Genomic DNA, 27990 nt, shown 5'->3' on the forward strand with positions numbered 1-27990 from the left:
GAAACAAAACAGGATGTGAAGGTTATTACCATCAAAACTTTATTTAATGAATCCCTTTTACATGATGTGTCAGTGCTTCACATGATTTCATGTCAGAATGTGTAAAGGAAAACACTTCCCCTATTCCTGTAAAATCCTCATAACCTTAGATTCTTTGTTCATTGATGAAACTGCAGCATCCACAACAATAGCCAATTATCAATCTTCTGAAATGAGACATACAGGCTGACTTTGGTGTAAAATGGCTAAACCAATAATAAAAACAAACATCATTGTGCAATATGTTTCAATGTACTGCATAAAATCAAATGAACCAAAATACTACATATCACCTTGTTATAAAAACACACATCCTGCAGTAATGTGAACAGATTAAGGCAATGGAGAATATAATGTCCCCATTTCACAAGGGGAGGAAAAAGACAATAAGGCAAAAACACAAATGCATGTTAAACTTGATGTGTGACTGCCCCCTACTGTTTAAGCTACCTAAAGTGCATCTATTCTGTTAAATAAATCTAACCCACTCTCACTGTTACGCATGCAGATATAAGCACGCAGGGTTTTGACTTACAAAAGTAATACATTCAGAGCTCCTTAAGACATAATTATCTAAAAGGACTGAAATAAATACCATATTTAAAAAATCAAAACACAATTTTCATCTCTGTTACACTGTAAAAGGGCAAATAGTATTTTAGAGCCAAAATGAAAATGTGAACCTTAAATAAATAACAATTGACTTTTCAGTCGTTTGTCAAAGCAGATAGGTAGTTTGAAAACAGATTTTCTGAAACAAAAAGAGCCTTTATAGTCATGCTACCTTAAACAGGAATACACCTAAATGTAATTTATAACTGCAGTGTCTGGAGATCTCTCAAGGAACTCATGGAAAGTTTTTTTTAACAAAAAAAACAAATGATTATTTTTGTGGAAGTCAGAATTTCTTCCACTACCGTTGTCTTGGATGGCCGTTGTTTTATGCCATAATGCCGCAACTTCAGTTTTCTAGACTCAACGTCATTGTTCTCAACTTTCAGCTGAGTTCTCAGTTGCCTTGTGCTTGATTTGTTTCTTTTGCATTTTTTTGCACGATTCTGTACTTTGGACAATTAATGTAACTCTCATGATCTCCAAGTCTGAACAAAGTTGAGAAGGAAACGTTTTAAAATTATGCTTTATGCCCTTTAAAATACAAACTAACTCTATTAAAGTACACTTCTTAGAGTATAAAGTTAAGTAACTGAGCAGTGGTGATTGTTCCATTTTAATGTCCTGCCTGATCAGACTCTGCTTTGGTCCTGTGGAGCCAGAGGAGAAGGAGAAGAGACCCCCAGTCCAGAAGAATTTTGTTCAGGCCAGAACGGGGACTCGTGCTGCAGCGGGGTGCGACGGGGGAAGAACGTGTGCTGGAGGCTGTAGTTGAGCATGCAGCTGATGGAGGCCATGTAGATGTCCGCGAAGCGCGACAGCCGGCGGGAAAAGTAGGTGGGGTTGTGGTAGGTGCGGAAGAGGCTGCCAAACTGAGAGTTGAAGGTGTCCTTCGTCTGCGGCCTGCCAAGAAAAAAAATGTAATCAAGATGGGGACAGTTGAACCACAGCTGAGTAAACCACGAGTTTGTTTCTAACTATAGATTTTCAGATCAAATCCATCTTAAATTACTTCATGGCTTCTCTTTCTTTGATCCACTCCTCGACAACAGCTTGGGTTGCTGGATCCCGGTGCGCCTGTTTAAAGGAAACCAACGCATGTTAATCACAAAGATGTCAAGATGGAGGGATGTAAGAATATTAAATTAAATGTGTGCAGTGATCTTCTGACCTGCATCTGTTCGATCAGTACCGTCAGAGCCTGTAACCAGGTCATCATGTGGACGTACTGCGGCGTGTTCATGATCTTTATCTCCTCTCGGAGCTCAGGGATGATGGCACCTGTTCTCCAGCCGTGTTTTAGAGTTAAATCCTGATGGTCAAGTGAGGAAAAACAAAAAGTCAGGGTTGAGTCAAAAAGTATGTGTGCTGCACCATTTTACAATGGAGACGTTTTTCTACAGATTTACGTTTGTGTCAAGGGTTAATTTGCAGGAAATAATTAATAAATAAATAATAAACTAGTAAAATGACAATTTTAGGCTTAGGTGAACATTATGGATTAAAAGAAATGTACATAATCATATAACAATTATTTTCAGCTTGATGGGCTCTGATGGGTGGCTGGCCAGAACCTCAAAAAACCTGATATTTTTCCAATCAGTGAATGCACCATACTAAAGAGTATGGATGCTGATACCAAGTCTCAGTGTTCGCTATTTCTAGTCAAGTCATATATTTTGAACATTTTAAATGGATGATTTATAAACAAAAATAATATGAAAAGATAATAAAACAAGAACATTTTGAGGAAAGCAAGCTTATAAGCCATCGGGAATATGTAAAAGGGATAATAAAGACCATGTGCAGTTACTGACAGTGGAGACAGCGGGTTTAACCCTCGGGCTCTATTTCACAGCTTCACAGCTCTGTGCGAATTATTTCCATCCTTAATTATAAAGGTGTGCTAAATAATATCTTGTAAAATGGTCAGTCAGTCAGTCATTTTCTACCACTTATTCCATAGTGGGTTGCGGGGGAGCTGGTGCCTATCTCCAGCAGTCTATGGGCGAGAGGCAGGGTACACCCTGGACAGATCGCCAGTCCATCGCAGGGCAACACACAAACAACCAAGCACACACTCATTCATACACCTAAGGTCAATTTAGAGTGACCAATTAACCTAACAGGCATGTCTTTGGACTGTGGGAGGAAGCCGAAGTACCCGGTGAGAACCCACGCATGCACGGGGAGAACATGCAAACTCCATGCAGAAAGACCCCAGGCCAGGAATCAAACCCAGGACCTTCTTGCTGCAAGGCAACAGTGCTACCAACTGCGCCACCATGCAGCCCTGTAAAATGGTTATATTATATTATATAATATATATATATATATATATATATATATATATATATATATATATATATATATAACATTGTTTTAATATCATTAAAATGTAAAACTATAAAATGTATTATTTATTTATGATATTAAAATATTTGTTGTAATAAAACAACCAATTTTCCTAGACAATATTATAATTCCCTTAATGAATAATAATATTTATAATTTAGTTTTGAAAATTATACAACTACAATGAAACACTAAAATAAAACCAAAACAATCCCCTGCGGGAAGTATTTCTTTTAGCGCATGCGTACATGTGCTGATGGGACAAATTGTGCTTCCGGGTAACGGAGGTCACGATGCACTTATGGCCGCTCAGCAACCAGGAGTAAACAAAGCGGCGGAATATCACAGTTCAGAATAAGGACACATGAGACGATTCCTGGAAGTCTTGCAATGCCTGCATACCTGCAGTTAAAAAAGTTGAAAAGCATTTCAGTAGTGTGTGTAAGAGCATGTAACATTTCAGTAGTGTGTGTGAGAGTAAATTCAGAATAATGTCCCTAACGACCCCTCATATAAGATTCTTGAGAGAGTTTAAAATGTCAACACCATAATCATTTTGTATTTGGTTTAAGATATTAGTAAAACTTTGTAACAACAGGTAGTGTGATGTCCTGATATAAATAACTAATGACCACTCAAGGTAGGATGGCTAGAAATAAATATTTAACAACCCAATATAAATGCAGTGCTGCTGCACAAAAAAAATGATGTTGAAAGAAAACTACACCTGAAGCTTTACACTGTAAAGCTCTAATTACATTTAAAAGACCAAAGGAAAACCGCACAGAGAGCCAAATTGAACTAAAAGCAATTTTGTCTGGTATGTTTTTGTTGTGCTTTTCTTTATGTCGATTTTGGTTTCGTTGCATTATTGTTTCATTCTGTTTTGAGAAATGTTAAGTTGCTTTGTTTTTGTTGTTCCTAAAATATCTTGCTTTTCTTTGACGAAGAACACTATCAAAATGTTGTATTTTCTAAACTCTGGTATTATCTGTTGTTTTTTTTTTATTGTTGCTCATCAGGCACCTTTGCCATTACGCACTTTTGCAGTTATATTGGCATCGTAGCCAACTTTATACGGAACAAAAAGGAGCTGCTTGCCGCAGGACATTTCATACCAACTAGCATTAATTTGTACTTGTTTTGACACAATCTGGCAGTTTAAAGTAATTTTTTTTAAATCTTCATGTTGTCTACTGTTAAGAAATGTGGTTATGTGACTTGCATAAATAATATCTACCAGCAGGAGGTTGATTAGGTTTATGTTGGTTTGATTAGTGGTCATATATCGCCTTAATTCATAAACATTAACTGGCCCAAATAGGGTCAGAATCACATTCAATAAAACTTTGTTCTAACATATAATCTTCAGATAGTAATAAACATTAAATTCTACATGAAATGTCAGCCTTTGTAATGATTTTTGATTTTCATGGTTCATAGATTTGCTCATTTTCCTCCATTTTGTACAATGTTGTGTTTTAAGAAATGCTGCTTTATTTTCTTGATCATTTTTGCCTTTGTAATATTTAGCATCTTCTAAAGCAGTCCAAAGTGTAAATACAGTTGTCAAAAATAAAAAACAATTTTAATGTGAAATTTTTTACCTTTTTACCTGCCCAACAATAAACATTCAATATTTCAATGAAACAAATAAAGTAGTATTTTGTTTCAGAAGACTGATCTGTAAATTATTGTATATCCAAAACTTGATAAGGGTTTTGCATGGTTTCCCTATTTTAAAAGGCATACAAGGTCTTAATTTTCTTCATCTAGAATATTTTTCCTCACCAACCAGAACTGCATACAGCCAACTTCTTTCAAAAATGTGTGAATTATTTAGTCAAGTATAACAAATGATGCTGTGCCCAAGTCTGCTTTTGAGTAAAACACACTGGATGGTTTCATTCTATTTACTTTCAAATTAAAACAAAAACAAAAAAAAGAGAAAGAAATAAAAGACAAACACTTGTGTTGTTTCTTAGGTCTCGAAGTTTCAAAAGTCCTCGCGTGAGTAAACATTTTACAATGACATTTTTTTTTTTTTTTTAAAGGTGTCTATAAGCATCTGGTATCTGTGCTGGCAGGCATTCTTGAGTTGTGGTCAAGAGCCGCACAAAATCATCCCGAGCGCTATATAATGGATGGCGCTCAGAATGGTTTAAATTTTCAGTTTTCAGACCTGATCTGATTTAGTGTTAAATACAGATAAAGTTATTATAGTGGGGGATTTTAACATTCATGTTGACACTGAAAGTGATAGCCTAAATATAGCATTTAATGCTATCTTAGACTCACTTGGCTTTGCTCAAAACATTAACAAACCTACCCACCTTTGTCTTCATTCTCTGGACCTTGTGCTGACATATGGCATTGAGTGTAAAGACATAACAATATTTTCTCATAACCCTGTCCTGTCTGACCATTTCTTAATAACCTTTGAGTTTAATTTAACCGAGTACTCCACACCTGAAAGAAAATTTCATTATAGTAGATCATTATCAGACGATGCTGTAACAACCTTTAAAGAATCTGTTCCACTTTTAATTTCCTCATTATCACTGAAAAGCAAAGTGGAGGGCAATAATTTTGTTTCTCCCCCTTCACAAATGGATTCTCTTGTTCATAGTGTTTCTTCATCATTGCGTGATGCATTAGACAATACAGCCCCATTGAAAAAGAAGGTAATCATTCATAGGAGGCAGGCTCCTTGGTTAGATCTGTGTACTTTAAGGTACAATGTTAGAAAATTGGAGAGAAAATGGCACTCTACACACCTAGAGGATTCCTACTTAAACTGGAAAAATAGCCTACTGTTGTATAAAAAGACACTTCGCCAAGCCAGAACAGCTTATTTCTCATCATTAATAGAAGAGAACAAGAATAATCCTAGGTTTCTCTTTAGTACAGTTGCTAAACTTACACAGAGTCATAGCTCTGTTGAGCCATCAATTCCCTTAGCTCTTAGCAGTCATATCTTTATGGGATTCTTCTTAAATAAAATTGATTCTATTAAAAATAAAATCTTTGAAATACTCCCGAGGATGATTACTTCATCCTCAGCAAGTGAGACAACATTGAAAAGAACTGCAGAACCTGATATGTGTTTGGACTGTTTTGATCCTGTGGAGCTTCCTAAGTTATCAGAAATATTAGCTTAATCTAAACCTTCAACTTGTATGTTAGACCCAATCCCAACCAAATTATTTAAGGAAGTGTTCCCTCTGATTACCAGCCCAATTTTAGGTATGATTAACATATCCTTAGTAAATGGATATGTACCACCGGCTTTTAAGTTAGCTGTAATTAAACCTTTACTTAAGAAACCTTCGCTTGATCGAGATGACTTGAAAAATTACAGACCTATATCCAATCTTCCATTCTTATCTAAAATTCTTGAGAAAATTGTTGCTAATCAAATGTGTGAGCATTTACACAGTAATGACCTGCTTGAAGAGTTTCAGTCAGGCTTCAGAGCTCATCATAGCACTGAAACAGCTCTGCTGAAAGTCACTAATTATATTCTTATGGCCTCAGATAATGAACTTGTGTCTGTACTGGTTCTGATAAATCTCAGTGCTGCATTTGATACACTCGACCATAATATTCTCTTAAAAAGGCTGGAATATGCTGTAGGGATCAGGGGAACATAGCTAGGCTGGTTTAAATCTTATCTGTTTGACAGATTCCAGTTTGTTCATGTAAATGATAAATCATCTTTAAACTCCAGGGTTAATTGTGGAGTACCACAGGGTTCAGTACTTGGGCCAATTCTCTTTACTATATACAGGGGTTGGACAATAAAACTGAAACACCTGGTTTTAGACCACAATAATTTATTAGTATGGTGTAGGGTCTCCTTTTGCGGCCAATACAGCGTCAATTCGTTTTGGGAATTACATATACAAGTCCTGCACAGTGATCAGAGGGATTTTAAGCCATTCTTCTTGCAGGATAGTGGCCAGGTCACTACGTGATACTGGTGGAGGAAAACGTTTCCTGACTCGCTCCTCCAAAACACCCCAAAGTGGCTCAATAATATTTAAATCTGGTGACTGTGCAGGCCATGGGAGATGTTCAACTTCACTTTCATGTTCATCAAACCAATCTTTAACCAGTCTTGCTGTGTGTATTGGTGCATTGCCTTCAGGATACAATGTTTGAACCAATGGATGCACATGGTCCTCAAGAATGGTTCGGTAGTCCTTGGCAGTGACGCACCCATCTAGCACAAGTACTGGACCAAGAGAATGCCATGATATGGCAGCCCAAACCATCACTGATCCACCCCCATGCTTCACTCTGGGCATACAACAGTCTGGGTGGTACGCTTCTTTGGGGCTTCTCCACACCGTAACTCTCCCGGATGTGGGGAAAACAGTAAAGGTGGACTCATCAGAGAACAATACATGTTTCACATTGTCCACAGCCCAAGATTTGCACTCCTTGCACCATTGAAACCGATGTTTGGCATTGGCATGAGTGACCAAAGGTTTGGCTATAGCAGCCCGGCCGTGTATATTGACCCTGTGGAGCTCCCGATGGACAGTTCTGGTGGAAACAGGAGAGTTGAGGTGCACATTTAATTCTGCTGTGATTTGGGCAGCCATGGTTTTATGTTTTTTGGATACAATCCGAGTTAGCACCCGAACATCCCTTTCAGACAGCTTCCTCTTGCGTCCACAGTTAATCCTGTTGGATGTGGTTCGTCCTTCTTGGTGGTATGCTGACATTACCCTGGATACCGTGGCTCTTGATACATCACAAAGACTTGCTGTCTTGGTCACAGATGTGTCAGCAAGACGTGCACCAACAATTTGTCCTCTTTTGAACTCTGGTATGTCACCCATAATGTTGTGTGCATTTCAATATTTTGAGGAAAATTGTGCTCTTACCCTGCTAATTGAATCTTCACACTCTGCTCTTACTGGTGCAATGTGCAATCAATGAAGACTGGCTACCAGGCTGGTCCAATTTAGCCATAAAACCTCCCACACTAAAATGACGGGTGTTTCAGTTTCATTGTCCAACCCCTGTATATGCTTCCAATAGGTCAAATTATCAGGCAGCATAGGATAAATTTTCACTGTTACGCTGATGATACTCAGCTTTACTTATCCATAAATCCTGATGAACCCTACCAGTTAGATAGACTACAAGCATGTCCTGCAGATATAAAAACTTGGATGACTTTAAATTGTTTGCTTCTAAATTCAGATAAGACAGAAGTTGTCGTCTTTGGACCGGAGTCTTTAAAAAAGAAACTGCTAAGTCAATCACTTAACCTGGATGGCATTAAATTGACCTCTGATAATAAAGTAAAAAACCTTGGTGTTACTTTTGACCAGGACATGTCATTTAAATCCCATATTAAACATGTTTCTAGGATTTCCTTCTTTCATCTCCGGAACATTGCCAAAATTAGAAATATTCTATTCAGGAGTGACACTGAAAAACTAGTCCATGCATTTGTTACTTCAAGGCTGGACTATTGTAATTCTTTACTACCAGGATGTCCACAAAATGCAGTTAAAGGCCTTCAGCTGATTCAAAATGCTGCAGCAAGAGTTCTGATGAAAATTAAACTATTTCTCCTATTTTAGCTTCCCTTCATTGACTCCCTGTTAAATCCAGAATAGAATTTAAAATTCTCCTCCTCACATATAAAGCCCTTAATGATCTAGCTCCATAATACATCAGAGATCTGATTGTTCCATATGTTCCTAACAGAGCACTTCATTCTCAGACTGCAGGTTTACTGGTGGTTCCTAGAGTCTCTAGAAGTAGAATGGGAGGCAGATCCTTTAGTTATCAGGCTCCTCCCTTGTGGAACCAGCTCCCAACTTTAGTTCGTGAGGCAGACACCCTGTCTACTTTTAAGGCTAGGCTTAAAACTTTCCTTTTTGATAAGGCTTATAGTTAGAGTTGCTTAGTTTATCAGGGAGGGAGCCTTTCTCCCTCCCTGTTGGATGGAGTAAGGGGGAGTCAGGTTTAGCCTAAACCGGCTCAGTTATGGTTGAGGTGCAAACACACCCTCCATTTCTGCTACCTGTATGACCCCTTCTCTTTTCCAATGGTTATAATCAGTCTGACAGAGGGAGGTATCCCAATCCTTGTGGTTTTTAGTATAACAATGACCAACAGAGGGACCCTTTGTGGGGTTCCTTGAGACGACATTGTTGTAAATAAGCGCCGTTTAACTAAATAATCTGAACTGAAACTATCTGTGTAGTTATACTGCTATAGGCTTAGGCTGCTGGAGGACATAATTACCACTTTCACCCTCTTCGCTACATTCTCACACTACTCTCCAATTTTGCATTATTTGCTGTTATTTCAGCTTTTAACTTTGTTCTCTCTTTTCTCTTCCTAGAAGCTACACCTGGCCTGGCTCTGTGTCTACCTGTGACACCTTTCTGGAGAGGGGAATCGTCCGAGCTTCTGCTGGCAACAACTTAATGCTCACCTCTATCGATGATCCACATAGCCCTGTCTTTTAGTGTTTAACCCTTTCTCTCTCCTAGACATGGCGATTGACTGAGCTTTTACTGTAACTAATTATATGTGCTCTCTTTCAGACTCTAACCTTGAAAACTGGCTCAGAGTTTATCTGTTCTTTCTTTCTAGGTGAAACGACTAAAGGAGCTACATCCATTAACATTTACTTCTCCTTCCCATAGAAAGGACTCCTGGATCAGTGCTTCTTTGTTCTCTTTGTGTCTCTGCTCTGTTCTCTCAAACCTCCAGTCGGTCGTGGCAGATGGCCGCTCACACTGAGCCTGGTTCTGCTGGAGGTTTCTTCCTGTTAAAAGGGAGTTTTTCCTCTCCACTGTCGCTACATGCATGCTCAGTATGAGGGATTGCGGCAAAGTCAACGCCAGTGACTGTCCACTGTCTCTACATGCTCATGCAGGAGGAGTGAATGCTGCAAGTCACTGACTGGATGCAATCTGCTGGGTTTCCTTAGACAGAAAAACTTTTTATCCAATTTGAATAAATAAGTAACTTTGACTGCACTGTTCAATGGTTAGGATTAATTGGAATGTATGTACCTGACTGTTGTGAAGTGCCTTGAGACAACATGTGTTGTGAATTGGCGCTATATAAATAAACTGAATTGAATTGAATCTACTGCTCAGTAACCTAAAGACAGTGTGCCCATTCACAGCCTTAATCTCATTCTCCAACCAGGGTGTCTGACATTAAATGTGGTCAGTATACTCAACAAATGTCAAGTTCCATCGCTCTAAACAAGCTCGACAACATAATTGACCCATGGCTGCTGGCCAGTGAGCCGGCCTTGTGCCAGAGATGTAAATTGCATCTTTCAGTATCACTCTTAACAGCTGATCATGCATATTTATAAACACATCTCCAAAGCACTTAAACTGTGTGATTTAAAATAACATATTGGCAGAAGTCAGTTTGGCAGTAATAAATGAGCTGCTTTTAGAGATAAAAATTTAATAATGCGACGTGATCCTGGTGTACTGACACTAAACAATCTGCATAATACATTTTAGTGCCCATTAATCAATTTCAAACGTTGAGTCTCAGTTTGTGCATCTAATAAAAGCAGAAAGAATCAGGATCAGAATTACTAAAGCTTTGCAACTATAATAACAAAATAACAATAAACCCTTAATTTAGCCAGGATGGCCCCATTGAGATACACAATCTCCTTTTCCAATGAGTTTTGTTCAAACCTTAATATTTATTGTTTAAATATGCAGATAAATGTTAGGAAGTTATGGATGGACATGGCTCAGTTGAACAAATTTGTATTTCAGTTTTTAATTAAGAGTGCAAGAGCTACATATTATATGAATTATGCATATTGTACCAGCTAGAAAAAAGGATGTCTTAACATGACTGCAAGTCGGGACGAAACTGAGGAAAATGTGAGGGCTAAAAACAGGAGGTAAAAGGCTTATAAAAGGATCAAATTCTCTATTGGTGGAGAACATTAATAACAACATAGTCATCTTTTGAGCAGATATTTACAAGACTACACTGTTAGCAAAATAAAGTTTTTGTATCATATCTATAATTTATTTTGTTATTAAGCAAACAACTAAACATTCTCCAAGAGTGAATCCATATTCCTTTCTTTTCCAGAAGTATAAATATGGAATACCAAAGAAGATGTTATCAGAAGTTAACTGTTCTTATCTTCTTTTTCTAAGAAAATCATAAATCATCCAGACTCTCTCTTTCAGGCTTGAAAAAAAGTTGGGTACAAACTCCTGGGAAAAAATGGTCTGCTGAGATTTGGCCATTGTCACTATTATTTATCTCTATTATTCATCAAAATACTTAACCATCGAGAGAAGAACCCTGATAAATTAGCTTTTTTTTGTGTGTCTGTTTGTTTTTTGTTTTCCACCAGACACACGGTAATCTATTATAATCACATAGGAAACATGGCATGGCAAAGACATGCTGTGGCACTGACATATGGCGTCACAAATCCGAGGAGCGTATTAAGCAATCACAACAGCGCATCTTCTAATCGAGAGAGCGCATAGCTGTGATCGCGGCCGTGCACCTTTCTTCGAGAGCCTTTCAACGCAGCATGGCGAGCAGTAAAACGCCCCCAGCACCCATGTGTTCACTCTCGCAGAAAAATTACGTTCTCTCGTTGTGTTTAGTGGGCCTATTTGTCAGTTGGGGGCAGAAACTCTGATTGATCTGATTGGCCGGATTTTCACCTCATATCCGGTCGCAGCCAGCACAGGACATTCTTAAAAAACAATTCATCAGGAACCCATATTTAATTTGGAATTTCATACCAAACCTTATTTTCTCTAAATTAGGAGGACTTAACTTCCTCTTATTTTGCAACTATAATGTTGAAAAAATCCGTGCAAATTATCTGGTTTCCATAAGTAGATGCTTCTTTCTTGGTCACTGATCTAGAAGCATAATTTCTCCCCCCCATAGATACTATTTATGGAACAATAAAGACATATTATATAAAAACAAATCCTTATTCTACCCTAATTGGTTTACTCACAATATACTTTTAGTTCATTAATTGCTCAACTGTAATGGTTTATTAATGACATATCAAGATTTTGTCATGAAATACGGTATCATTATAACGTTTAAAGAATTCAATATTATAATAAATGCAATCCTTACTGGAGTAGTCATTTTACTTAAAAGTACTGCAGGACAGAATCTCACTCTGTTGCCTTTTGATCCAACTAAACTCCAAATTGGTCAAATTTGTTTTTCCTCATTCCGTAGTTGCCACCGTCATATACGTTTCTTATTTCAGAAAGATGTTGCATGAAATTCCTTATGTGATTTCTTACTGGCGCGCTTCAATAAATAACCTTAACTAGAAAAGGATTTGGACTTTGCCATCCAAATTTATGAAAAGTAACAAAGTAAAAGAAGTTTCATTCAAAATTTACCCATCCAAACTTTTTTTTACAACGCTTTAACAAAAATATAGATATTGTTTGCTCATTCTGTGAAGAAAACCCAGAAGACTTATATCATTTATTCTGGTCTTGCCCCATCTCTACTCAATTTTGGAAAACAATTTGCATTTTGATTTCTACACAGCCGATTCTTTCTTTTTGCTTTTAACATGTATTGTTTGGATTCACTGACTTTTCAATAGCCAAAAAAATCCAATTCTATATCATCAACCTTATTATATAATTAGCTAAATGGCATATTCATAAGTGTCGTAATACCAACCAAAAACCACTTGTTTTCATTTTTGAAAATGAGTTCAAACAATACATTGAAACTATCTGAAATTTCTCCAATGTTAAAGCGATTAAAACTTGCACCTTATGTACCATTTTCAATATATTTGTGTAATATGCGACTATAAAACATTGTCTCCATCTGTAACCCCCTGGAGGCTGTTAGTGTGTATAATGTACTCTTGTACTGCTTTGCATTATATACTTCAATAAAGTTGAAAAAAAAAAAAAAAAAACATTGCCTTATAGGAGAAGAAGAAGAGCAGGGAACGTGACGTAGATTCAAATTGTTGAAGAAAATGAGGAATAAATAAGAAGGTAAGGAAAGGAAAAGTTGGTTGTTGATTGGAACACTTTTTTACACGTGGCATTTATTTTATTTATATTTTTTTAAGGGTGTCCTCTAAGGATACTTATTTTTCTTTATTTTCTATGTGTTTTCTAAGTGTTTTAAATCTCTGACTGTATCCTATGTTGCATTCTGAGCCGGATGTCTCAACAACATTTTATTATGGTCTCATAATGACAGTAAAGATTCCTGAATGATTATTGATTACTTTATTAGCAATCGGTTAGCTATGGATATGTTAAATTAATTAGCCTGAGACAATTTCTAATTGTAGATGTTAAAATCTCAACACTAACAGTATGTCTCTGAGAGGAGGTTTCCTCTAAACTCTGGATGCTGATTATAATAACCGTTTTATTAACATTGTTGTTTGATATTGTTGAAGACAGCATTAGAGTTCATTTTGTGAGATGTCAGAGGAAGTGAGTCTCACACCACTATTAACATCAGTAAGAATCTTGATTTCTTTTTGGATAAATGTCACTAGTAAAAAAAAGTATTGCAATCAACAACCAACTTTTCCTTTCCTTACCTTCTTATTTATTCCTCGTTTTCTTCAACGCTTTGAATCCACGCCACATTCCCTGTTCTTCTTCTTCTCCTATAAGGCAATGTCCTGTGTCGGCTGCGACCGGATATGAGGTGAAAATCCGGCCAATCAGATCAATCAGAAGAGTTTCTGCCCCCAACTGACAAATACACCCACTAAACAGAGCGAGAGAGCGTAATTCTTCTGCGAGAACAAACAGATGGGTGCAGGGGTTGTGTTTTACTGCTCGCCGTGCTGCGTTCAAAGGTGCACGCCCGCAATCAGAGCTATGCGCTCTCTTGATTAAAAGATGCGCTGTTGTGATTGCTTAATACGCTCCTCGGATTTTTGGCAGGAATGTGACGCCATACTGACATAGCAGTTGTTTTTGTTACTGGTGTGCCGTCTGAAATTTAGGTTGAGATCAAATCAAACATCTTAACGTCATCAATTCTCCAACAACATGGGAGAGAATAACAAACCGAGGATTTTACAGCACTTCACAATGCCGGGAGAAGCTCAAAAAACGCAAGAGCAATTACAATAATATTGCAGCAAACCATGTGGGTGAGACTGAGTGAAGTCACACTTCACTTGCTGCTTAAAGTAGAATGCTAGAAGCCATAACTCCAGCCAAAAGAGGCAATGGTCTCCAGGTGGGACAGGAATTAATCAAATAAAAGTATGGAAAAACACTTTATGCACACTCTTAAGTACAGTGGAGCACCTGTGATGCTGTGGGCCTTTTCTTGCAGTTTTGGCAGCAACAGCACACAACAAACATAATGTGCACGTCGTTGGTTATTTATGAGCTAGTGGTTACAGGTCCATATTGTTATGGCTACGTTAATGTGTTCTGTTCCTCATAAACTGCTTTGGGCTTCACTAATAACAAGCAGATTTCTTCTGTATTTGTGTCAGCAAAGTTTTTGAGTCTAATCTGATAAGCCGACACTCCCATAGGGCGGTTACTGTAGCCCACATGGCCCACTACTGTGAAGATAAAACATGATCAGTTTTTTTAGCTGAGAGGAAGACATGCTTCTGTGTGGTAAAACAAGACTCCTCTTTGTTCAAACTCCAAACAACACTTTGCGCAGTTAAAATGAGGTATTTGTTGTAAATATGTGGGGACGCTGCTTACTGCCAGGTCACTGTAAATGTGATCTCCAAAGTAAAGTACTTTCGATCCCCTCCAGCCAGTGAGTCTGAGGAACTCATAAAGGTTTCCCTGCAGAGCAAAAAAATGCATCATATAAAACAATAAAACTGTTGCATCAATAAATGTGGTCACAGTGGGCAATACACAGAAAACTGCTGGGATATTTCTTTAAGCTAAATGCTGCGTTTATGGTTTTTTGACTGAAGTTGGGCAGTTTTAATCATCAAATACGTAATGCACACATGGTAAAATTATGCTGAAAAATCGTACTAATGTCTGTAGGTTGTGTTCACATCAGAAGACGATATTCTTCACATAAGAAAACATTACCATTTTAGCTGCTAAGTAGTTAGCTAGCTAGTGCTAGCTATGATCACACGTTGACCAAAGAATCGCTGATAGAGTGCAGTGGATCGGTGTGCTGTGTTAATTGTTTTAATGCACATAAATAATTAATCTCGTAATCTATCGGGTATTAAATTAAAATTCTCTCTGAATGATGAATTCTCTACCCAGCCCAGGGAAATTTTCCAAGGATTAACTTTTATTGTTTTATTGGTCGCACCTAAGAGCTCCAAGAAAGGGTTTCATTAAATTGGACATGATTTGGAATTTTTAATCTTATCATTTTTAATGCAAAATTAAACTGAAAATAAAAATGAATTAGGAGTTTACCAGGTTATTCCTTTCAACCTACCCTTTGGTAGCCTTAACGTTAAATATCATACTCTTAAACCCTTCTATTGTTTATTTGGGGCCTTGTGAGTACCAGGTGATAAATTAACCCAGGCATGGATCGGTCCGTATTTGACTAAGGACTGGGTGAGCAAAATGACCCAAAATCTGATTTAACCCAGCAGTTTTTAGTGTATGAAATATAAATTTTCTGACAGTACCTGCTTGTAGATCTGCCCTTTCTCGAGCCTGTGAATTCTGTCCCACAGTAACGCACCTTTGTTTGTCACTCGCCTGAAAGGTCTATGACAAGACAAAATGGTAAATTGTTAAAAGTTTAACTACTAACGATCTACAGGTAACTGCAAGCAGTACAGTCATATTTATTAGAACACAGTAGAAGTTACTCACATAAAATACTTACTTTCTTCTGTCGTTGAAGAAACTAGGTTTATCAGCCTTGACAATAACCACATCAAACAAGTCTCTCCAGTCTTTTCCTACAATGTAGCTCATTCCATGGTCCCTGATGAGAACAAAGACATTATTCATAACTAGGGATCATGGTCAATGGATACCTCAACCTGTGATACAGCGCACATACCTGATGATGCTGCTACACTGACATTTTCTACAAAATACTTGGGAAATCTAAATATAATACATCCCAGTGTGTGTCGATGTATGAAAACCAAACAACAGGAAATAGTTGCCTTGTTTGGATTGATTGGAATCTAGCAGCAGACACTGTATTTTCACTGCCATCTGCTACAAACCTGTTATTACGTTTCTATTGGCACCATGATGGTAGTTAACTTTAATAAGTGACACTTCAAGACAAAAGAAGTCTATTTCGACCCATCTGTTTGAAAGCCAATAATTGAAAAATGTGATAGCTAATAAGCAGAGATAACCAAAAAGATGAACGATTAAAGCACATAGTGATCCCAACTCCAAACTGAATCTACTATAAACAGGTTTGAAGTAGAAAATATGTTAATTCAGTTCAGTTCAGTTTACACCTTTATTGTGTCTCAGAGGAAAACCTGGTCTGCAGCAGTAGTTTCTAAAGTTTAGAAGACAGTATATACAGACATTAGACAGATCAAACGATATTGGAAGCAACATGACCAAGTTTAGCCGCAAAAATTGGCAAAAATAAAGCAAACAAAAAAATCTAGTTGAAAATCAGTAAAATCAGGCTATAATATTCAGTGCTTCTCAACATCAGTAGGAGAATTTGGTTGTTTAAGTTAATTTACTGCACCTAAAACAAAAAAGACACCATATCTCTTGCATTTTGCCCTATTTAGTCTTTCGTCCAACCAGAGAAGAACAAATTTATTGTGTAAAAGACAGTTGCTGCTGGCTAAAATTGAGCTTCCCATTCTCCTGGATTGTCTTTACCAAATTTTGGAAAAAGAAAATCACCACTTATCTTACAGGCTGTATTCACAATACAAAGACATGCAACTTTGAGAGGAATGAATGAACAAGAACAATTAACAGACCCATGCATTGCCATTTGGCCCTTTCCTACTTTTTCATACATGTAAACAATTTCAGACCCATGTACCTTTACTATTGCTCGTCAGTTTATTTTTGTTTTCAGTAAATTATTTTCATTTTATGGAAAAAAAAAAAGTCACAAAAATGCTCAAATCTCACAATTTAACTGTATATTGGTTAATGTAAACTTTGTGGTAGACTTTATTTCCCTTATTATTTTGGTCCCGATTACCATTTAGAAAAGTGGACCCTCGTGAAATATGACAGATTATGACACTAATCTACAATGGCTGACAGGTGGAAATGTGCAGCTAACAATTAAACGAGCTGCAAACTCATAAATGATGCAAACACACAAACACAAAAAACAACTGCAAGTTACAAAACAAATGCAAAAGAAAAATGCTGCAATAACAAAACAATTGCAAGTTAAGAAAAGCTGCAAACTAGCTCCACAAAACGGAAGTGCGCCAGACCACTAGGGGGAGTGGACCACCAAGTCCAATGGGACCAGAGCCTTAGTAAACTGGATGTTAACTGGATGTTCATAGGACACTTGGACAGAAGATACAAAAGGTACATTTTCTTTTGAGTCTTTTTAAACACTTATTATTTTACATTATTAAAGAACAGCAGCATATTTACGTCCTTAGTATTAGCATTCTAGGGACTTTGATTTACAATAGTGTGCATTTCTCTATTATCTGTAAAGGTAACGTTAGTCACTGTAGCTATCTTCATTGAAACCCGTGTGTTATGATTGAATTTAACTTTGGTTGCTTTTGCAGTATTTTTCCTTTGCATTTGTTTTCTAACTTGCAGTTGATTTTTGTGTTTGTATCATTTATGTGTTTGCAGCTCGTTTAACCGTTTGATGTGCGTTTGCACCTGTCGGTCACAGTACTGATCAAGTGAAAACACAGATTTCATTCATGGGTATTAGAATGAAGAGCACTGTATTTTCTGTCACTGGTTTTACAGGAGCATAGTTTATTAATTTAAATATCAATATTTAGGACCAGCCCAGCTTTGTGGCAGAGCATGGAGGGGTAACAAAATAGCTTTTCCTGGGCTACGGCACATCAGCAACAGGAAGTCTACACTGGTATTTTATCAGTTTGTGCAAAACCCAGAGAACATGCAGCAGTTAGATACAAACTACATAAATTTTAAAAATGACTGTAGTTATATTGCCCTTTTCTGGTATTCTCATCCAAATGGGGTACTTTACAGTCCCATTTAGCCATCGTTGCAGCAGTTTTTCTGTGACTTAAATGTTGTGCTTTTCAAACAAATTCACACATTGTTGATGCACTGGAAGAAAATTACAGTTTGAGCTAATTTTTCATAGACACTTGGAGATGCATGCTGGAAAAGCAGAGCTCGAACCAACGACTGTACCTCCTGAGGAACCTCAGATTCAGCTATCAGCAAATCTACCTCATTGAAATATTTTCAGCATGCATTCTTAACATCATCCAAACTGGATTGACATAGCAATTTAAAATACTCCATAAAAAAACTGAAGGATCAGCTTATTTCAGTGTGTGTACACATCTCCCTTCTTATTGCTTTGATGACTTAATATTGCAGACTATTAAAACAAGGACATCGCCTTATTGCTTTTGGGCTCTACATAATCTTTGAAGCCAAAACTCCTTACTGCTCATTTTGTGCAAACAGCTCTGACTTCAAAGGACTTCAGGGTCAATGTGAAAGTGTACAGAATAGTAAATATTTGAGCTCTGATGGGTGAGGCCCATCTATAAAAACTGGGACATACAGTGCCTTTCAAAAGTATTCATACCCAATGAACTTTTTTCCTTTTTTGTCAAACTACAACCAAAAACCTCAATGTATTATATTGGGCTTTTATGTGACAGACCAACACAAAGCAGTTAAAAAGTAGTTAATTCTTAAATAAACTCTGTGGGTAGATGGATAGTGTCTGTAGTCTCTTCGGAGTGGATTCAAGTCCCACCAAACATCTACTAATCCCATTCCTTTTGTTATAGTTGTTATCATCTTTGTCACTGATTTTTTATGTCTTTTAGTGCTTGTGTCTAATTCATTATCCAATATCGAGTTTCAATCATATGCCCCCCATTTCTACTGCTATAGTGTCCAGTAATGAAATAAAGAATTGCTTATCACTCTCGGATGGTACCAAAGTGACTGTTGTATCCTCCCCTTAATGATAATATATCGTCCCGTCTTATCTCTTATTGACGCTGAAATTTTAAAGAGTTAGCTATAGGAATAGCAACGCCTCAGTTTGAACTATAATATGTATTGCTAAATCCAAACGTCTTTAACTTCTCATGTTGTATTCGTGTTAAGTGTTTCTTGTAGGAAGCTGATCAGGTTGTTTTCGCTGTTAACTATTATCTTTGCTTTTTTGACTGGGTCTCCAAGTCCATAAACATTTAAAGCCATACTATCGGCAACGTATCGGTTCAAATGTGAAAGGTATCCATCCCTAGTACTCGCATCTTGTGGAGAGGAGTTTGGAATCGTATCTTCTCTTCTTTCAATACTTTCTTTATAGGTGCCAAAGGTTTTCATTGTTTAAGTGTCTTCTGTGTAATGGTGGTTGAAGTAAACTCTTTCGGCTCCAAACATCAGTGTTATTTTCTCCTACGCTCTTTTTAAGACAGTTTCTTTCATCGCATTTTGCTGGATGATGATCGCGGTGGTTGACCTGCCTTCAGTTTCGGTGTCAATGCTCTCTCAGCTCTTTGAATCTGCAGGTTTAAGTTTAATGCGAGTTCTTTCCGTCACCATAAACTGTGCCACTACACAGCAGAGTCTTCTTTTACGCCATAAACCCTTAAGTTGCTTCTCCTGGTTCCTGCCTTCAGGTTGTCCAGCTTATCCAAACGTCCCTATGTTTCTCCAATAACTCCTGCAGTGCAAAGTTGGCTTCAAAGCCCTTTCGTGGAGTTATTGAAGTTGGCATGAGGGAGCTCTTGACTCAAACGTGCATACTCTACCTCGTCACCCCCGGAGATGCAGGATGTTTAGACCCAACTAAGCTCAGTTTAGATGTGTGTCTCCACCACTCTAATCCTGACCGTTTCTACTTCTGTTCCTTTGTCTTCATGATGCTGTTTATTCACTAGTGTTTGCTAACAAACCTCTGAGGCGTTCACAATATGGAGAGCCATTTCATTCAAAATTAAATAAATAAATAAATACTGCTATTGATAAATTATTAATAAATATTCCATGAAATAAATAAATATCGCCATGAAATAAAACTAAATAATCATGTTAAATGAAATTTTTATCTTGTTTTATTTAATTCATTTCAAGATTTATTTAATTTACTTAAAGATTTGTTTATTTCATAATGCAGTTTTATTTTGTGACACTTTTATTTTGTAAAGCTACTTTATGTATTTCAGTTACTTTTACTTTTTAACTTTAAGCTCTTTTTATTTCATGTTCTTATATCCAAATGAGGGGGCGGAGTTTTATCTGCTGGGTGGCGCTGGGAGAGCAGGGCCGCGGTCCATTCGTGGCTGTGGCCGGCAGAAGCATGCCGCTGCCTGCCAGAAGACAGCATGCCGGAGGGAGCCAGGGGATTCTGCCAGGATGCCAGAAGGTGCCAGACCGGCCGTAAAAACCTGCCACGGCGGTTACCACTGTTTTTGTGGAAGCTGTTTGTGCAATAGGTCTTTGTCTTCCTTTCATCACGTCATACACACACATAGTGCTATTTATTTCCCATCTCAAGTAAATACAGCCACCTTATGTTATGGGTCTAACACTGTTTATTAAATAAAAACCAATAAAGACATTATTTAAAAGTAACAGGCTATAGCAATAATGACATCCCGTTTGCCGATAATCAGCCTTGGTTTCCACAAAAATAGCAGCAACCGCTGTGGCAGCATGTTAAAGGCTTTACATCCAGTCTGGCACCAGGGGAACCAGGGGATTCCTCGCAGAACCCCTTGGTTCCCTCCAGGTAGCAGCTCCGGCATGCTGTCTTCTGCCGGCCACAGCCACAAATTGAGCTCGGCCCTGCTGTCCCAGCGCCGACCCACAGATAAAACTCCGCCCCCTCATTTGAATATAAGAACATGAAATAAAAAGAGCTTAAAATGAAAAACGGGGTTAAAAAGTAAAAGTCACTGAAATACATAAAGTAGCTTTACAAAATAAAAGTGTCACAAAATAAAACTGCATTATGAAATAAATAAATAAATCTTTAAATAAATTAAATAAATCTTTAAGTAAATTATATAAATCTTTAAATGAATTAAATAAAATAAGATGAACATTACTTTTAATATGATTATTTTGTTTTATTTCATGGGAATATTTATTTATTTCATGAAATATTTATTAATAATTTATCAATAGCAGTATATATTTATTTATTTCATTTTGAATGAAACGGCTCTCCATATCACAAAACATCTGTATTTATACTTAAATAACACACATCTATTTAATAAATAGGTAACTTCTGAAGGTAACTGTTTTAACCAAATTTTCTTCAGGCGTACAAATGAACGTTACAGTTTTCAGATTTTCTGTGTAAAAGATGAATTGCAATCATGCTTTTAATTGTACTTAACAAATATTCACAACTTTGAGGTGGTCTGTTGCATAAAATTACAATAAAATACACTAAAGGTAGTGTTTGTAATGTAGTTTAATGTTCGGGGGGTACGAACACTTTTGCTAAGCACTGTAATACAGTTCCATAAATTCAACATTAGGACTGAAAAACATCTTCAATTATTGCAGTGAACAAACAAGGCTGCAGCCTACTCACACAAAATCAAACGGGCTATTGGTGATGAGAAACATCTTCTTCCCATGTGCAGACAGCTTCTTTAACACAGCGTGGCTTTGCTCACCGTACCAAATGTATTTCTCTTGAATGAGCAAAAAAATAAATAAAGAAGGGTCAATAGTACCAATCTATTGTGCTTTTATTTAAATATCATGACCTGTCAATGTTGAAACTGTGTTTGCACCTTCTAAGATAAGGCCATACCATTTATTTTTCCCCATTTTCTCAAACAAAAAGATATGTTTCAAAGAATGTTACCAATATCTGCCTCCACAGCTCGATACATAATGCCCTTGACATGGACATCTCTGATAGCTTCCTGCGAGGAAGAAAAGCAAACAGCACTTAGCCAGAAAGTCAGTGACACACAATTAGTATTCAGCTCTGACAGCAACTTCACTCTGTAAATAAACAGTCTGAAGCACAAGCAAGCTCATTCTTGAATACGATTGAAATAGGAAGACAGCAGGACTTTAGATGCTTTGTTGCCACAATGAGAAAACTTATGAACAAATGAATCTGTAAAAACCACAAACTTAAGGGGGAAACCTAAAACCTTCATCCTATTCAAAGACTAGCTGACGCAATAAAAAACTTGAAAGAGCAAAAAGTTTCAAAAACGTAGAGGTCAAAACTGAATCATAAAGCGAGGGGGGGGAAAGATTAAGGAGCGTGTCCTTGAAAAGATGAAAGGGATTCTAATGACACCTATCTGTCAAAAAAATACGTCACAGAGCATCACAGAGAACAGACAGGAGCAGCATGACAGCAGGCCTCAGAGGGAGAACACAGCGCTGATTTCTCATCGCCCTTCCTGTGAAGTAGTTGAGCCACATGGCTGGTGGCAAAACTGCTCGACTAAAATTAGACGCTGCTTTTTAGTGCTAAAATTAAGATGGCATTATATGACTGGAGTGTTGCAGCGCACTGCAACGTGTAAATACAGCAACACTCTTGCATAATTAGTCTTAGGAAGCTACTTACACTCATAAACTTTTTTTTTTTTCATTTTATTATAATCTCAAACCTTAATGCATTTTAATAGTATTTTATATATTTATAGACCAACACAAAGTAGTGTTATAATGGATACTCGGTTACAAATTTCAGTTTGTGGCGAGTCATGTAAACAGTATCCGTGGTGGAAAACTGACACTGTACATCACCCTGAACACACCATCCCCCACCGTGAAAATGGCAGTGGCAGCATTATGCTGCGGGTTGCTTCCCGTCAGCAGAGGCTTAGATGCTGGTCAGAGTAGATGGAAAGATGAAGGGAGTGAAATACAGGGAAGAAAACCTGTTAGAGGCACTAAAAACTGGCTGGAGTTTCACCTTAATGCAGCGCAAAAACCCCAAACAAACAGTCCAGGCTGCAATGTGACGGTTCAGATCAAAACATAATGACGTATTTGAATGTCCTAGTCGAGCACCAGATCTAAATCCAGCTGACAGTCTGTAGCAAGACTTTAAAAACAGATTTTCACAGATGCAATCCATCCGATCTGAGTGAATTTTGTTATTCAACAAGAACAAAAAATGTGCAAACCTGGTAGAGACATAACCCTCATTATTTGCAGCTTTAGTCGACGGGAAAGGTGGTTCTACTATGCGGAATACCAATGTAAACAACCTTTCACAGATATGTATATGTGAATAAAGTCGAAAACAGTGATCATCATCATTTTAATTTCACTTCACAAACATACACTGCTTTATGCTGGTCTATTACAAAAAATCCTAATTAAATACATTAAATGTTATGATTGTAATGTAAAAAAAATGTGAAAACGTTGATATACTTTTGAAAAGCACTGCATGGTAGGAGTACTAAGGAGGAGCAGTTGAAGTACTGACACACACTGGCATTGGCAGATGAACCATGGATAGAAAGAATGATGAATGATGCGATGAAGACAAGGCATCTTTACCTTAACGTCTTTGTAAAGATGGACGGGCTCGTAGTCGATGTTGTGCCTCATGAAGAAGTCATTGACACAAGAGAGGAGGGTCATCTCCGGCAGGGAGAATATGTCCATGAACTGTTTCATGGTGTGGCCATGTGTACTCTGCAGGACAGCAGGCATCATTACTGTGTACATCTGAATCTTTAGCATCTAAGGTAGAGCTAGAATGTGTGTCACCTTTCCATAGAAGTCACTCATTATCTCTAGAGGAACATGGGAGCCTTCATACATGGCAATGACTTCCTCATCAGGAACTGGATGAAGACCTCTGCATAAAAAATTAGAAAATATTTAACATCTTTGGCTAATTAAATAATAGCTATTTTACTTCCTATCCAGATATAATTAGGTTAAAAGTCTTTGTGACATTAGAAAAGCTTATTATTCTAAAAGCAAATAATAGTTAAAATTTCCTTCTACAATGATGAGCAGAAGCAAAACACCTGTAAACTGTTCCCAGCTGGATATAGTGAAAAGCATCGATCTTCATCAGGAGTGCCTGTTGCAAAATCGGAAAAATTATTTAACATGGCAACCGGTGTGAGATTCTGTCTGCACAGCTTTGCAGAAAAGAAATTTCTCTCACCTTCTGGACATCATAGTGAAGCCCTCTTACAGCAAAATCTGGAATATATTCATACTTCCGCAAACCCTCCGGATACTAATGACAAACAAACAAAATTTGAAGAGACGGCAGTTTTGATAAACAGAATACTAAAAACATCAGATAATATTAAATCTGCTTAACACAAGGCTAATACAGTTAACAGATGGGGTCATAGCCTAGTGTAATCTAGAGCTGCACAATATTTCAAATTGGAGTAGCAATGTGTGCAATATTGCAATCACAAAGGACTTCTAAGATGCAATATTTAATAGAATATTATTTTTCAAGTGTTATACATGCAAATGATGCATGGCAATAATATATCTAGCCTGCTGGATAGTCTTTCACTTCCCCCCAAGCCCAAACTTGATGAATGATTTTATTGGCTAAGATGCAAAAAGTGGTAGGGACATGTGGGTTATTCTTAGTCAATATCAAATATTTAGCAACAGCATTTAAATAAGATGTTTTCCTGATATTGCCCTAGGTTAAACCCTGAAATAAGATTAATATACGGAATCAACAAACAGAACATTTTATATTTATAAAGTCAGTTCTTTTTAAACTCAAAATTTCAGAAATGTTTATGCCAATTTTGAGCCCATATTGAATGCATAAACACAAAAGCTCACTGTAAATACACAGCGGTAGTCAGTTGTAGTCATCTTCTATGTAAACAATGGAAAGTCTGGGATGTATTATCCATACAATGCCACAGGGAATAATGTTTCTAGATTCTATTATCTTTTTTCCCTACACACTTATCCAGATCTGAAAAATACTTGAATCAATCCCAGGCAACACATAATTTTAGATTTCATTTAACGTCAAAACATCAAAAAAAATAAAAAATCATTCTTTGGGGCCGTTTTTAAAACAGCCACACACGGCGCCTCACCCGGTGGTTGTTGATGAGGATGTCTCGCGCTATGTTAAAGATGAGCGTGTGGAGGTGGTTGGAGTAGAACGCCAGGGTGTAGTCATAGTCGAAGCCGTAGATCTCGATGTCTCGTAGGCTCATCTCATTGTTTGCAAAAATGGTGTCCGGATCGACAGAGCTGGTGCATATTACTAAGAGAAAATTTTAAGATAAGAGGAAAAACACCGGAAGTTAAATTTTATTTAATAAATTGCCACCACAAAGCCCCTAAATACAAGATAACCTCTGAAGCACAGGTTTAATTAAGGTAACAATTAAATTTATACTGAACAAACACATAAATGCAACTTTTCTTGTTGCTCCCATTTTTCATAAGCTGAACCTGCAGATCTAAGACTTTTTCTATGTGCGCAAAAGGCCTCTTTCTCTCAAATATTAAGTAAATCTGTTAGTGAGCACTTCTCCTTTGCCGAGATAATACATCCACCTCACAGGTGTGGCATATCAAGATGCTGATTAACAGCATGATTATTGCAAAGGTGTGTCTTAGGCTGGCCACAATAAAAGGCCACTCTAAAATGAGCTGTTGCAAGTTTTGAGGGAGCATGCAATCAGCATGCTGACTGCAGAGCTGTTGCCTATGACTTGAATGTTCATTTCTCTACCACAAGTTGCCTCCAAGGGCATTTCAGAGAATATGGCAGTACATTCAACTGGCCTCACAACCGCAGGTCGTGTTTAAGCAGCAGCCCAGGACCTCCGGATCCAGCATCTTCACCTGCAAGATTGTCTAAAACCAGCCACAAGTACAGCTGCAGCAACCATAGGTTTGCATAACCAAAGAACTTCTGCACATCTGTATGCTCGTCATCCTCATCGGGGTCTCGACCTGACTACAGTTCGTCGTCGTAACCGACTTGAGTGGGCAAATGCCACTGTACAGGTCAGATAGCAGTCAGTGTGTATGGCATCATGTGGGTGAGCGGTTTGCTGATGTCAACATTGTGGATCGAGTGGCCCATGTGGCCGTGTGGTTACGATATGGGCGGGCTTATGTTATAGACAAGGAACACAGGTCATTTCTATTGATAGCATTTTGAATGCACAGAGATACCGTGACAAGATCCTGGGGCCCATTGTTGTGCCGTACATCCATGACCATCACCTCATGTTGCAGCATGATAATGCACGGCCCCATGTTGCAAGGATCTGTACACAACTCCTGGAAGCTGAAAACATCCCAGTTCTTGCATGGCCAGCAGACTCACCGAACATGTCACCCAAAGGATCATGTTCGGGTTGCAAAAACAGCATGTTCCAGTTCCTGCTAATATCCAGCAACTTGTTCTAGCCATTAAAGACGAGAGGGCTAACATTTCACAGGCCACAATCAACAACCTGAACCACACTCGGCGGCGTGATTCAAATGGTTGACACGCCAGATACTGACTGGTTTCCGGTTCCCCCAGAACCCCCTAGTACAGTAAAACTGTAATGTTATACAAAATATTAATCAATGTATTCAAATAGACTCAAGCAAAAAATTTAAAATACTTGTTAAATTTTGTATTTTTTAAAGTACATTTTCTAATTGCACACAGTATTATACTTTTGCTGATCTGCTCTTTATAAAGTAACAGTGGGAATCTAACACAATATTAGCAGGTGACTTAGTTGGGCTATCTGCTCCGGTAGTGAACCTGTAGTCAGCTGCTAAGCAGACATTGACACTATAAAAATGGGTGGCCCTCCTCTATTTTCGACATTCAAAAATACCTCCATACAGCCAAATGTGTCTTTTTGAGATCGAGGGAAAAGTGCGACAGCATTTTTTCAGTCAGCTGACCGGCAGTGCTCAACAATAGCTGGAGGAGGGGCAGTTCTGTGTTATTATAAGGAATAAATATTCCTATATTATTACAGAAACTGTTGGATGAAACCCCATTTATCGGTATCATACTACAACAAGGTTGTAGTATGATACCGATAAATGGGGGAATGTCCATCTTTACACCGAATTTCATTTGTCGACATTTTGTATTATTCAGGTATGGACAATCTTATGTCAGTTGGATTTTAACTCAGTTTACCAGTGTCTTAGTTAATATACAGTACAGAACCTACAGAATATAAAAATATTTGGGTTAACAAAATTAATCTTTGCTTCAGGATTTGTGATATTTTGTCCTCATAATAATAGCTATAATGCAGCTATTCTTCTGTAGGCCATAATATTCCAAGAGCTTCCAAAGCAAAGCTGTAAAAAAAGCAGGGCATTAGTCAACATCATTGCAGCAGCCTCATAAAGCTACAGTATTGTTGTATTTAACATATTAATGTTAGAACAGCATACCCTCTGTCTGTCTTTTAGTCTCTTTGTAAAGAGACCACAGCCTCTCCGTAGCGTCCTGACCCTCTGAGGAGCTGCTGCGCACAGATGCTGCGCCGTTTTTGGCTCCTGGCTGCTGTAACAGCGCCTGGACGCCGGCTCCTACGCAGGAAACTGCCCTGAAATTCTTCTTCATCCAGCCAGACCTGAACGGGTGGTTGGGTAGCCCCTGTTGAGAGCTACGGAAATTACCCACTCTCCACAGACACCCCGTGTGTTTCATCAGACACGAAAGGGACCGCGACAAGGGCGCCATAGCAGTGTTTTCTGCGAGACGAGCGGTGCGGAGGTCGCTTCGGACTCCCTGTCGACCGCATGCGAGAAAAGCTCCTTTGTAAATACCAAAACGGTCCCTGTGTGGTTGCTCTGACGTTACTTCCGT

General features: G+C 37.9%; 1 protein-coding gene across 1 annotated transcript; it reads right to left on the reverse strand.

The window, feature by feature from the left end:
* Positions 1 to 16: 16 nt before the first annotated feature.
* nt5dc3 (5'-nucleotidase domain containing 3) lies at positions 17 to 27990 on the reverse strand. The gene is made up of 14 exons (XM_047386475.1): positions 27573 to 27990; positions 25238 to 25410; positions 24319 to 24393; positions 24176 to 24231; positions 23910 to 24000; positions 23697 to 23834; positions 22024 to 22084; positions 21745 to 21847; positions 15871 to 15972; positions 15668 to 15749; positions 14754 to 14840; positions 1823 to 1963; positions 1664 to 1728; positions 17 to 1554 (listed from the first exon to the last, which is right to left on the reverse strand). The coding sequence occupies exons 1-14, from the start codon at positions 27862 to 27864 to the stop codon at positions 1284 to 1286; spliced, it is 1737 nt and encodes a 578-aa protein (XP_047242431.1). The 5' UTR covers positions 27865 to 27990; the 3' UTR covers positions 17 to 1283.

This window comes from Girardinichthys multiradiatus, chromosome 2, assembly GCF_021462225.1.
Source record: "Girardinichthys multiradiatus isolate DD_20200921_A chromosome 2, DD_fGirMul_XY1, whole genome shotgun sequence".
Taxonomy (NCBI): Eukaryota; Metazoa; Chordata; class Actinopteri; order Cyprinodontiformes; family Goodeidae; genus Girardinichthys; species Girardinichthys multiradiatus.